This window comes from Malaclemys terrapin, chromosome 9 (assembly GCF_027887155.1).
Source record: "Malaclemys terrapin pileata isolate rMalTer1 chromosome 9, rMalTer1.hap1, whole genome shotgun sequence".
Classification (NCBI taxonomy): Eukaryota; Metazoa; Chordata; order Testudines; family Emydidae; genus Malaclemys; species Malaclemys terrapin.
In genome coordinates this window covers 68,863,348-68,876,709 of record NC_071513.1, presented here as the reverse complement: position 1 = coordinate 68,876,709, position 13,362 = coordinate 68,863,348, and the positions used below count along the sequence as shown (strand labels likewise).

Here is a 13,362-nt window from a genome sequence, read left to right as displayed (position 1 = left end):
TGCCCTTGCTCGGCCCTTTCGCAGTTAGCAGCAAGATGCTGCCGATCCGATCTGAGTGTCCTGACTGGTGCCACCAGACTCTTTGTTGTTTCTGACTGTAATAGTGGCCAGCAGTGAAACTGACAAGACTCTGGGTCGATTTCACTGGGGAAGTCTGTAAGGAGCAGTATGTGCCATGTGTAGGGTTACCATATCTCATAAATAAAAAAAGAGGACCCTCCACGGGCCCTGGCCCCGCCCCTTCACACCCCTAGCCCCGCCCCAACTCCCCCCTTCCCCGCCCTAACTCCGCCCCCTCCTCCCTCCCACTCCCAGCCAGGGGGAAAGGGCTGCCCCAGTGCTACCAGCTTCACGGTTTGCTGGGCAGCCCCCAGACCCTGCGCCCCCAGCCGGCGCTTCCCCAGCGCAGCTGGAGCCCGGGAGGAGAAGCGCCCAGTCGGGGGCGCAGGGTCTGGAGGCTGCCCGGCAAACCGTGAAGCCGGTAGCGCTCGGGCTTTGGGCAGCCCCTATGCCTCCGGACCCTGCGCCCCCAGCCAGGCACTTCCCCCCCCGGGCTCCGGCGGCGCAGGGTCCGGAGGCACGGGGGCTGCCCGAAGCCGGTAGCGCTCGGGCAGCCCAGCTCTTAAACAGAGCCGAAGAGGAGCAGAGCCTCCAGCCGCGGCGGCTCTGCTCCTCCCCGACTCTTTGGCTCTGTTTAAGAGCTGGGCTGCCCGAGCGGTACCGGCTTCGGGCAGCCCCCGTGCCTCTGGATCCTGCGCCGCCGGAGCCCGGGGGGGGAAGTGCCCGGCTGGGGGCGCAGGGTCCGGAGGCACGGGGGCTGCCCGAAGTCGGTAGCGCTTGGGCAGCCCGGCTCTTAAACAGAGCCGAAGAGTCAGGGAGGAGCAGAGCCGCCATTTTCCCGGACATGTTCGGCTTTTTGGCAATTCCCTCCGGACGGGGGTTTGACTGCTGAAAAGCTGGACATGTCCGGAAAAAAGAGGATGTATGGTAACCCTAGCCATGTGGAGTTGGCGGTATCAGGGCCGGCTCCAGGCACCAGTCCACCAAGCATGTGCTTGGGGCAGCGCCTGGAGGGGGCGACGCGGCGCTCCGGCCCAAGAGCGGGGCCGCGACTGGGCTCGCCACCCTCCCCGCGGCGCTTCGGCCGGTTGGGGAGAGCAGAGAGCCGCGGTGGGCTCGCCGTCCTCCCCGCGGCGCTCCGGCTGGTCGGGGAGAGCAGATTGCCGCGGCGGGCTCTCCGCCCTCCCCCTGGCGCTCTGGCCGCCGTGGGCTCTCCGCCCTCCCCCCGGCACTCTGGCCGCCGGGGAGAGCGGAGAGCCCCGGCCGGGCTTGCTGCCCTCCCCCCGGCGCTCCGGCCGGTCGGGGATTGCGGGCCCGCGGCCCGGCTCGGCGCCCTCCCCTGCCGTGCTGGGGTGGGCGGTGGGTGGCTTTTTTGCCTAGGGCGGCAAAAAAGCCAGAGCCGGCCCTGGGCGGTAGATAGGCTTAGACATCACTGCAATAACTTACACTTAATGCCCATGTGGAAGTGTGTTTGCACAGCCATAAGGGCTAAAAACGCTTTTAATCAAAGCTTGGATTCTTCAGACGTTCATAGCATTTGATTGGGAAAACTTCTTGCTTGCTGTGGCTTGGTGGATTTTTCGGGTTCTGTGTGCACATACATGCTATTTGAGGCCTACTTACTGATAAAATATAGGTATACACTTAAAAATTACAATCTAATTTTAAAACAGCATATTGGGGAAAGCAGTTTTTAAATTGCTTGGCTTCTGAACCCTGAGTTCTGGATTCTTTTTTTCATTGTAATAGTTGATGGACTCTGAAATACATGTTTAAAAAATTAGGGAAGATAGGTAAACCTGGCAGATAAAACAGCTTAGCCAAATTACCTTTTCCCACAGCCCTTCCTTTTCCCCAATTTCTCTGGCAGACTAGACCTCTCCATAAATCATAAGGTGAGTTATGCATCCTAATTTATATCCAGCTGATTGAATGAGAAGGTAATTGTTGATGCTAGTGCACTGCTTCTCATGGGCTTGTCTGTTCTTTTGCTGATGTGATGTGTTCCTGTTCTGTTATTGTTAAGGTTCCTTCCCCACTTTGAACTCTGGGGTACAGATGTGGGGACCCGCATGAAAGACCCCCTAAGCTTATTTTTACCAGCTTAGGTTAAAAACTTTCCCAAGGCACAATTTTTTTTCTCGCCTTAGTATTGCTGCCACCACCAAGTGATTTAAACAAACATTCAGGGAGAGCCACTTTGAGCCCTACCTTCCCCAAATATCTCCCCAAGCCTCCACACTTTCCTGGGGAGGCTTGAGAATAATATCCTCACCGATTGGTACAGGTGAACACAGACCCAAACCCTTGGATTTTAAGAACAATGAAAAAGGGGCCCTCCAGGTTATCTGAGCTTCTTAACCCTTTACAGGTAAAAGAGAAATGAACCCTTTACAGGGTAAAGAGGGATTATATGCTACCCTTAGCTGTATGTTTATGACAGTTATATGGTGTGGAGACTAACCTGAAAAAAAGCTAATGGTACAACCAATTGTACTCAATACTAACACTGATATATTGTGTTCTAAATCTTTTGCTATGAATTTCACAAATCAATAAATACAGTACGTATAGCAGAAATTGTTACTAAAATAAAAGTAAAGATAAAATTCACAATTATCTCTCCCCTAGTCCCCCTTGCAAATAGCATTTAGTATTCTATTCAGGACTTTTTTTCTGAGTTGTCTTCAGAAGCTGAGGTCTGTTTATTGGAAACCAGAATGTTTTTCTTTCTTCCTAGCTGATGAAGAAGTTGATGAACTTTGCTTTGAGTTTGGTCTGGAGCTTGATGAAATTGTAAGTAATATGTTGTCATTTATCACATTTACATTTGTCTTTAGCCCTTTGGCTGTGGGGGATTGAGTGCAGTCCTGTTTTGATAGAGGGGACCAGTCTGCTGTGTCTTCGGCAATTTAGCTGCCCTCCACCAGTAAAAGAGCCTTCTCTCTGAACATCATAAGTAGTGTAGAAGACACTACTGTTCTGCTGTAGTGACCAAGAACTTCTAATGTTGGTAACTCTGTGTTGCAAATACTTTACAAACTCTACTTTGGCTTTATTTTTTTATGCAAGGTTGTACAACTTCCACAAAAACTTAGTGTTTTGGGCATTTTATATAGTGACTGAAAAGTAGTGGTTGAGGTCTTGATCCTGCATCAGAATTTTCTAGTACTGGCACCCACATCTTTGCAGAGTCAAACTGAATCTGATATTGTGTTGGTATTTTTTTTAATTTCTGGTTTAGTCTGAAGTGATTGTTAATCTTTTAATCAGATCATTTATATGTATTCAAAGGTTCTTTTCTTGTATGCTCTATTTCAGAATAGACTTCAGACATTACTGATGGGATACTGATTTACAGCCAAAATGGAAGAAATAATAAGGCCTAATTCTGTACTGGGATCTACTAGCCTAGCCACTTGTGCCTGGGCTAGTCTTTGTTTCCAATAATAAATATTCCTTTGGGTTATTGTATTAAGACTTCTGAATCTGAGAGATAGTACAATTAGGTAGTTCAGTTTGTACAGTTTCTGATGCTTTAAGCACCCATTTCACATATAAACCCACATTATACCCTTTAAACCACATTTGTTAATTAATACTATTTATTTTTTTACATTTAAAATTATGCTATTTTCTAAGCACCTTCAATGCTCATCTACTCCATTATTAGTGACTCAGTTTTTGTTTAATTGTAGACATCTGAGAAGGACATAATAAGCAAAGAACAAGGTGATGGAAAGGCAGAGGGTGCATCAGATATCATTCTCTATAAAATCGATGTTCCTGCTAACCGATATGATCTTCTTTGTCTGGAAGGATTGGTCCGAGGGCTTCAGGTCTTTAAAGAAAGGTACTCTAGCACTGTGAGATTTTTATACTTCAGTATTTGATTAGGCTAAACTCATACATTTATTAATCATCTGCTTAATGTTTATAAGCAAAGTGCTATTTGGTTGGCCTGTGAGGGATCTCTGATCTATAACTTCACTGTAATTGCCAAAATGTTTTCTACGCTCCAGCAAATTTTGTCCGGGGAGGCTCACAGCAGTACTCTTTCACAGAGTAGAAGGCAACTGTGTGTGATATGCATAGTCTGAGAATGACCGTGATGATTCCTTCTCCTAATTTCCTAAAGGAGGTCTCTAAGATTGTTATTATTATTTATTTATTTATTGTTGATATTGTTATTGAAATAATATATAATGTTATCAAAATTTTCTCTTTTCTCAATTCTTGATTTCTCTGAAATTTTCTGTGTAAGTAATTACCATTAACATTAATGATTGATCTGGTTAGACAACCTGGGATTGATCCAGCAAGGTGCTAAGTGCCCTCACTTCTGCTTGAAGATAGTGGAAGTTGAGGGTGCTCAGGATCAAATTCCCTGTGACAGAACCAGTTTTCTACAGGTGTGTTCTTGTTTTCTTTAAGTCTGAGGTTTTTTTAGGAATCTTTGACTGCAGTGGAATTGTCTTTTTGAGCATATATATTTCATAGTAAACTATACTTAAGTTAGTAGGAAACTTTACATATATGTTAAAAGTTTTTACAGAATTTTAAATGCTAATAAAATTGATAACATTTTCACCATAAAGCGCATTGACACTTTTCTAATGTTTCCTCCTTGTGCTCTTTTTGGAAGAATGTTTCACCCTCAGTTGTAAACTTTTTATTTCCATTTTTGTTTTAGGATAAAGGCCCCTAGATACAAAAGGATTATGCCAGCGAATAGTGACGTTCAAAGGCTGATTATTACTGAAGAGGTGAAATTATTTGCTGAATCTTTGTCTGTATCTTGAAAGCTTCATCACCATCAAACATACTCTGTAATAACTGAGTATCCGAGGGGAGCCGTGTTAGTCTGGATCTGTAAAAAGCAACAAAGAGTCCTGTGGCACCTTATAGACTAACAAAAAAAAACTGGAGCATAAGCTTTCGTGGGTGACTACCCTCTTCATCAGACGCATGGCGGGCTGGGCCAGTTTGTTTACCTGCCACGTCGGCAGGTTCGGCCTATCGCAGCTCCCACTGGCCGCGGTTCGCCGCTCCAGGCCAATGGGGGCTGTGGGAAGCCACGGCCAACACATCCCTCGGCCCGTGCCGCTTCCCGTAGCCCCCATTGGCCTGGAGTGGCGAACTGCGGCCAGTGGGAGCCGCGATCGGCCAAACCTGCCAATGCGGCAGGTAAACAAACTGGCCCAGCCCGCCAGGGTGCTTACTCTGGCGAGCCGCGTGCCAGAGGTTGTTGACCCCTGTGTTAATCTATAAGGTGCCACGGGACTTTTTGTTGTAATAACTGAGTTTGTTTTAAATTTTAGTCAGACTAAGGCTACAACTTATTTCCTATGCAATAGAAGTTTAAATGTTTTCTCCATTCAGTGATGTACATTGTAAATAGTGGTCTACATTGTAGCTGATATGGGAATACTATACAAATTACTTCATAAAGGATAACAAACTTCGTAAAGGATAACCATGTTATTTCAGGAAAATTCATACCTGTGCATCTCTGATGGTTTTCTGAAGCTGTAGTCTCTGTAGAGAAAATCCTCTTTCCTTTACCAAACTAAAAGTAAACTATTTCCTTTGAGGATATGGGTACTCTTTGTGCATTTTCCATTGTAGTATACATCTTTATAAGCAAGTGTTAAGCACTTCAAAAAGTTCAAGATGCACATTGTTTCAATGTGAGAATTTAATTTTATAAATTCTGCATATATGAAATTTTTATCATTTGTAACTGTACCGCTCTTATAAATTGTAGACTGCCCAAGTTCGTCCTCATGCTGTAGCTGCAGTCCTTCGTAACATAACTTTTTCCAAGGATCGCTATGATAGTTTCATTGACCTACAAGAAAAACTACATCAGAACATCTGCAGGTTAGTTTTTAAATCCAGTGAGAATAAAGCATATGGTACATCACCATTTAGGTTGGCTTAATATTTTTTTATTGTGAAATATTTAATTTTATTCTTGATGTGGACTGCTGTTCACTTTTCCAAAGAGATGTTATGTTTACACTCATGTTTAGATAAATATTTTTCAGCAGTGTTCTTTGACATTCTTCATTTGTCTTGCTTGATACTGGCAATTCTCAATGCATTTCGCCATAAGAGAGTGACGTCTGCTAGATAAGTAGTGGAAGAAGCCTCTTGAGTAAATTCTCTGCCACAGTCCCATTAGACTTACATTTGACTGTTGTGTGTGTTGTTACAAAGCCAATGTACCATGCATACTGGAGTCAGAATGCTACTACCTCTATGTGCTTCCACATTTGTAAAAATTGCTATTCTGCTTCAACAATTAGCTATGTGCATGTTTGAGACTGTAATTCCTCAGAGGACATGACCTCAAATGAACTCCAAATACGTATAGAAAAGTCATTGTTGTTTTGCCTTGTTTCCTTTGTAGGAAAAGAGCGTTAGTAGCGATTGGTACCCATGACCTGGACACAATCTCTGGTCCATTTACTTATACAGCTAGACCTCCTTCAGAAATTAGATTCAAGCCCCTGAATCAGTCCAAGGAGTATACTGGTTCTGAAATTATGGATCTATATAGGGTAGGTGTCCTTTCCAAACTCTTCACATGCAGTGCTGAAATCTCAATTTCTAGAGGGATTGCAAGACTTGGGATTGGCACCTCTGCAGATATTGCCAATAGTGGTGGTAATTTTATGTTGTGGCCACCTCTCCACTAGGAACTGAAACTAGGCCACAAGTTCATTTTATGCAGAGCACCAAACAGACATATGAAAAGGTAACTTTTGTTTACTGCTGATGTGAGATCACAGTCTGTGATCTCATGTAAATGTGAAATGGTGTACTAGCTAAAAGGCTCCATACCCAGTTATCTCAGTCCTGGAGATGGTTGTATGAAATACGACAAATATTTGATTTGAAGGATTATAACTGGTGTATTCAGCTGCCTTTTTTTTTAGTTCCGCCTTAATATGCTCCATTTGTTTTCATGGAACAAAATAAAGGTCCTCCAGTTGTCACAAAAGTACCTTAAAATTCCTGTGTGTGCTCACCAAAATATAGTTAACAAAGTATCAGCCTCATATGTTGGTGGAACTGGTTTTAAATTTTGTTGCGATAGAAATTGTAATGAAAATACAATGAGGGTGTTTGTTTTTTTTAATTCAATGTGATGAATTCTTATCACTAATAGAGCATATCTGGATTTTACCTTTTTAAAAAACAAACCCTGAGAATAGTACATCTTTTTACTGTTGTGATGTATAATACGGCGTGATTGACTGATTGATTGAAATAATTTAGCCTTTCTCCATTTGACTCCTTACAGTTGTTTTGAATTGAGCAACTTACGTTTCTTTCATATTATTTGACATTACTCACCTAATTTCTGCAACTAGCTCTTGGGGTGAAATCCGGCCCCATTGAAGTCAATGGGAGTTTTGCAATTGAGTCTAATGGAGCGAGCATTTCACCGTTGGTCTTTGACTTGTTCATGAGCATTTGGTTGTATTTGATATTCAAAATTGTGCTGTGCTGTTCAGTTTTTATTACCAATGTAAATCACATGGTATTGGTTTTTGGATAAACATAACTCTTGGACTCAGGCTTCTGATGCAAATAGTCACATTTATCAACACAAAGATTGCTTTCCATGAACATCTTGCCTTAATGCTCATGGTTCTGTAATATCCCATGAATATTCTAGGAATGAGCTTACTGACAGGAAACTGAACACATGAAGGGTGAACGCACAGCTGAAGCAAATGCAGTTTTTTTGTTTTGTTTTTTATTTGATCATGTATTTGCAGAAGATGTTGAAATATTCGCCTGGCTGTAGCAGGAGAGGGTGGCTATTTAAAGTGCTCAAGCTTAACAAGATGCCATTCTTGGCTCCCCTCCACAATTAAAAGAACCCCATATGTGGGTCGATGATTAGTAGGAAGAAGTCATATCAAGTCTGTTTTTAAATAGTAACTTTTCTAATATGGAAGTGTTCAAAGTGTTGTCTTTCTATAAAGCACCATGGGACACATAAGCTTTTCATAGCAGGTAAAGAGAGCCCCAATATGCTCAATCTAAACTGATGTGACAGGACACTGAAGGAGAGAACAAGCAAGGAGGAATAGAGAGGCTAGAAGGAATACACAGAAGAAAACTGCATTGTCTAGTAGAATATGTTTCATGTTCTGGCAACAGATGTTTATATTTAAAATAAAACACCCCCCCTCCCTACCCCCGATATCATGGCTCTTTTAACATGAAATCATTTGGATCAGATGCTGGAGAGCATTTCAGTGTAAACCCATCAGTACTAAGAGACTAGAATATTTTCTTTTCTTTATTGTTCTGCAGCCAACTTTTGCCACCTTTAAGACCAATTGCTGTAAAGCTGGGACAGTTACTTTAGCATGCTTAGTGCTCTGTGCTTAGGGCAAGAAATGGAAGTTCCTTTACGATGAACAATCACAGTGTTTGGCTTGAATAAGATAGTGTGGCTGTGATCCTCTTACTCATAGATTAAGAAGTAATATTTTGAAGTTAGTGTTAAAATGAGAAAATAGAAAATTGTTTCTTGGCTTCTTGCTTTTTTAAACAACTTTCTGTAGTGAAGTAATATCTGTGAGCCTAATCCTTTACTCAGGCAAAACTCCTGTTAATGCTACAGTTGAGGGATTATGTCATATGGTGATGGTTCATGATTAAGATAATGTGAAATTCAACTTGTGCTTTATTTCTCCAGACTGACAGCCAACTTAAGCATTATTTACACATAATTGAAAACAAACCACTTTATCCAGTTATCTACGATAGCAACGGTGTAGTTCTTTCAATGCCACCAATCATCAATGGTAAGATTACGTATTATTATTTTGTTACGATTATTTTTCTGATGGTGTAGCCAACAAACTTTTGAGCATACGTGGGTTGTTTCATTTTTCTTAAAATGGTTCACGATTTTTTCATTTATTCACTATAAATGCCGTCTATGTTTCTGGTACCCTTGCCACTGGAAACTAAATGATGGACTTCTTTGGTGGGACTTTCATGAGCAAGTATGAGATAGGCATAACAGGTACAGGCTTATTACTCATTGGTCATTTGGCTGAAGAGTTTTGTTCAAGGTGAATCTATAACTGGTAGAATTTGTATCTCTCATTGTGTTGTAGGTAATAGGGGATGCTGATCCATTTGCCTGGGCATGAATCCAGTGTAATTATCAGCACCGTGAATCAATTACTGTGAGAGCATTCGATATACAAAAAATGAGTTCAGAAGGTTTTGATTAAATAAATAAATTTTGGGGGCTGGAATTTTTGTTGGCACGGTTTCTAACAAAGTGTTTCCTCTGAATACAAGAGGACTCATGGATGATTTGGGGAAGGCATTTCTGGTGACTAGTGAAGTAGATCAATGATACGGCAAGAATATTTCCTTAGACAAAAGTAGATATGTAGTTTCATTATGCCCACAATAAGAGTTTAGACCAAGAGTCAGTAACTCTTATGTAATCAGGGTCTGACATTCTGAACAGTGACTGATCTGATGGTCAATGACATTCTCACTTTGGATGTGTTTCTCTAGTCATCCCTACAAATCTTAAACAGCTGACCTGAATCTTAAGAGGCAGTGTACTTTTATCTATCTCTGATGTTTGACAGCTGTTCCAAATTTGAATGTGTTGTCAGCCACAGTCTCTGATCCTTTTGGAAATGTTCTTGATTAGGCTTATTGCAGCTTCAGATTATTCTAGCTCTAAACATTTCAGCTGCTTGTGTTTTAATAATTCAGAAGGCTGAATTAAATTTCATATATCTTGGTGTCTTTTAAGGCAGTGGTTCTCAAAGCCGGTCTACCGCTTGTTCAGGGAAAGCCCCTGGCAGGCCGGGCCAGTTTGTTTACCTGCCGCATCTGCAGTTTCGGCCGATCGCGGCTCCCACTGGTCGCGGTTCGCTGCTCCAGGCTAATGGGGGCTGCGGGAAGCGGCGCGGGCCGAGGGATGTGCTGGCCGCCGCGTCCTGCAGCCCTCATTGGTCTGGAGCAGCAAACCGCAGCCAGTGGGAGCCACGATCGGCGGAACCTGCAGACGCGGCAGGTAAACAAACCGTCCTGGCCCTCCAGGGGCTTTCCCTGAAAAGCGGCAGACCAGCTTTGAGAACCACTGTTTTAAGGGATGATGTTTCAAGGTTAAAGTTGATGCATCTTATTGTTCTTGAAATGCAAACATATGGATGCTCATTTTAGATTATTGTGGGAACATTAACTAAAGCAGGTCAGGAATTTTCCAACTAGACATTCTTTCGTTGGAAAAGGTTGAAACAGAACTTTTTGCAAGTACATACCAGTTTCAACAAAACTTTTGTAAGGAGAGGTTTCTCAGACCAAGGATGAATGGATGGGACTGGAGCTGAGGGGCAGAGAAAACAGAATAGCCAGTAGCCTGGAGGTTAGGGTATTCACCTGGGATGTGGGAGAAGCAGGTTCAAATTCCTGCTCTATTATCCCAGGTGAGTGCCCTAGCAACTGGCTGTTGTAGGGTGGATTTCTCTCTGGTTTATCACAAAAAAATTCAAAAGGTTTCAGGTTTATCCTGATATGGAATGGGAACATTGTTGAAATCTCAAAACTTTTTGTGGGATGGGAAAACTGTTTCCCACCCAGGTCTGATTGCAGCGTGATGTTATATTTGCCTTGAACTGATCCTAGAACAATTGAGTGTATTCAGTGTGCAGGGGGCATGACGGAGGCAATTTGGTAAAGGGATCACAAGATACACTGATGTGTAACTCCTCGATCCTCCTCACTTCTTAACATGACCTCATTCTGAGGAATGGGGCCACACACACGACTTACAACTAACCATGGGACATCAGTTTTTCTGGAGTTTTGGTGCTGTTCCTGTAATATTCACAAATTAAATTCATAGCCTTTCTGGGGAGAAATTGTGTGCTTTGGCCATGGCACTCTCTGCATTGTGGAAACTTCAAATCCTTTATATCAGTCTGAGAGAGCGCCAAAATTTTACTTGCTCTTTTTTAGCTTTTGTGCTGCAAGTTGGGATCCTTCAAACAGTGAATTGGCCAAAAACAACAACAAACCCTCCTCAAAACCCCAGTAACCAATTCTTTCTTCTTGAAGCCTGTCTTGTCAGTGTTCTGCTATCCATGTTATACAGCTCTCATTACCATGGGATCTGAGCACTCACAAAATTTTTACATATTTCTCCTCTCACCAGAGGTCGGTCAGCGCTATTCTCCCCTCCCTCCCCCGAAGGGGAACTTAGACACAGACTTGATCAAGGTCACACAGGAAGTCTATAACAGAACAAGGAATTGAACCCAAGTCTTCCAGGTCCCAGGCTAGTGTTCTAACCAGTGGGCTATCCTTTCTCTCCACATGAGGCAGTTTTGGGGGAGGGGCAAAGGTGGGTAAGGTTATTGAATTTTCACAAGAAGTGTCTGACCACTAGACTGATAAGTAAATATTGACCAATGTCTTTGGTTTAGATATGGGCTGTTTGTTTTCTCTGTCTTATTTTAAAGCAGGGAAGACCCTGTGTATCCCAATGTGCTTCCCATTAGGCTTTACCTAGGGCATGTCGAGAAAAAGCCCTCAGTTCTTCAGAGTAGTGACTTAGACCTTGCCTACACTTGTGGGGGCATGTTGGGTATGTGAAGCTACAAACCCCAGTGAAAGACCAGCTGCGTAGCTAGCTACACGTGGCAGTGAAAGGCTCCCGCAGGGCGGGGGAAATGGGAAAGGCTGTGGCAGCAGGTCACTGCTGAGCCTTTCACCGCTGCCTCCTCACTGCCAGAGTTTTTCTCTGCTGCTGAAGTCTTTCACTGCAGCAGGGAAAGGCTCCAGCAGGGGGACTCTACAGTGCTAAAAATAGCAGTGTACATGTGGGAAGCACTGCTTGGTGTGTAGAGAGCCATGAAGGGTCTATATGCTAAGGTTGAAGCTTGTCTTTGGTTGGTTCATCCAAGCAATGCCTTACTGTCTACACTGCTCTTTATATCCATGTTAGCTGCATGTGCAATTTCTGTACTCTACACATCTCCACAAATATAGACCTATCCTTAGGCTATTTGTCAATCTGAGTGATGTTTTAAAAATGTTAAGTCTCTTTATTCAGGGGTGCTTTCCTAACCCTGCAGCCTAATAAGCCACAATCATGATGTTGGCACTTGCTAGAGGAAGGAGAGCAAACCACATCCTCTGAGTGTGCAGTGCTAGTTATGACCACGAGGTGGGCATTGTTTTGCTATTTTGCCTTCCCTGACTGGAGGCTGATATTGCCTTCATAGCACGCACAGACCCATGCAACCTCCCAGAAATGGGTATCCCAAGTTCACTTTGGACCCCAATTTTCCACACAAGACGGTGTATCACTGCTATTATGCCTTCACTCTTGCCTCTTGATTTATGAGAGGAGACTCAAATTTTCTATTTAAGAGCTGTTGGTGCAGTAGGAAAAGTGACTTTCTGGCCAATGGAAGACAGCAGCAATGTCACCGGATTATGAATAAGGTGAATCAATATGTGATGTTCTAAGAACTATGCTAGCATCTTTTAATGTGTGCGCATGTATTTTTTTATTGTAGGAGACCATACAAAAATAAGCCTAAATACCAGAAATGTGTTTGTTGAATGCACAGCCACTGATATTACAAAGGTAAATGAAGCCTTACTGTCTTTGATATGCTGTCATATGTTGTACATGTAGCTGTTTTCTTCTGGGGTAACAGGACCACCGTGCAAACAAATACTGTAGATTGGCATATATTATACATTTTGGAGCAGGAAAAGTTGAGGGGCCATTTGGGGAGTGTATTAACCAGCTTCTCCTCATGCTTCATTTTTATGACTGCTCTGGGGATAACTTACATTTTAAAAAATGTTTCTAGTTCCATTTGTTCAGGGCCAGGAATATTTATTCCTGCATGGATACTGAGTGTTCAATTTGAGAGTAATTCAGATTAAACACTCTTTCTTGTTGATAGTTGTTCTGTGCTTGAACAGCTCTGAAAAGTGAAAAATACCTGGATTATTATATATTAGCAGAGTTCTCTTTACAAAGAATCATTTTCCCCTTGACCTCTTAGCAATAAAACTTCTTGGGGATGCCTTTCTTCTTGATAATTCTATTCTAATTTGTTTAAAGAGAGATAGAGTCATATAAAATTAAAGACCAAGTTTCCAAACATGAGTACACTTCTTAGTAGGGGTACAGTTCTCATTGTGTCAACCCAAAGGCAGCTTTTCCCTGCCAATTTTGGTAATTGCAAGTCCAAGCAACTTTTGTGGATGCACATTCAC

The 13,362-nt window shown here is 42.8% G+C and overlaps 1 protein-coding gene across 1 annotated transcript in view; it reads left to right on the top strand.

Annotated features, from left to right (window-relative positions):
* FARSB (phenylalanyl-tRNA synthetase subunit beta) overlaps positions 1-13,362 on the top strand; it is a 53,036-nt gene that overhangs the window by 279 nt on the left and 39,395 nt on the right. The window contains exons 2-8 of the mRNA XM_054039429.1: positions 2,801-2,856; positions 3,759-3,913; positions 4,754-4,826; positions 5,828-5,943; positions 6,476-6,626; positions 8,786-8,894; positions 12,648-12,718. Of these exons, the coding sequence (XP_053895404.1) occupies positions 2,801-2,856; positions 3,759-3,913; positions 4,754-4,826; positions 5,828-5,943; positions 6,476-6,626; positions 8,786-8,894; positions 12,648-12,718 (731 nt within the window). The remainder of the gene's footprint in view (positions 1-2,800; positions 2,857-3,758; positions 3,914-4,753; positions 4,827-5,827; positions 5,944-6,475; positions 6,627-8,785; positions 8,895-12,647; positions 12,719-13,362) is intronic.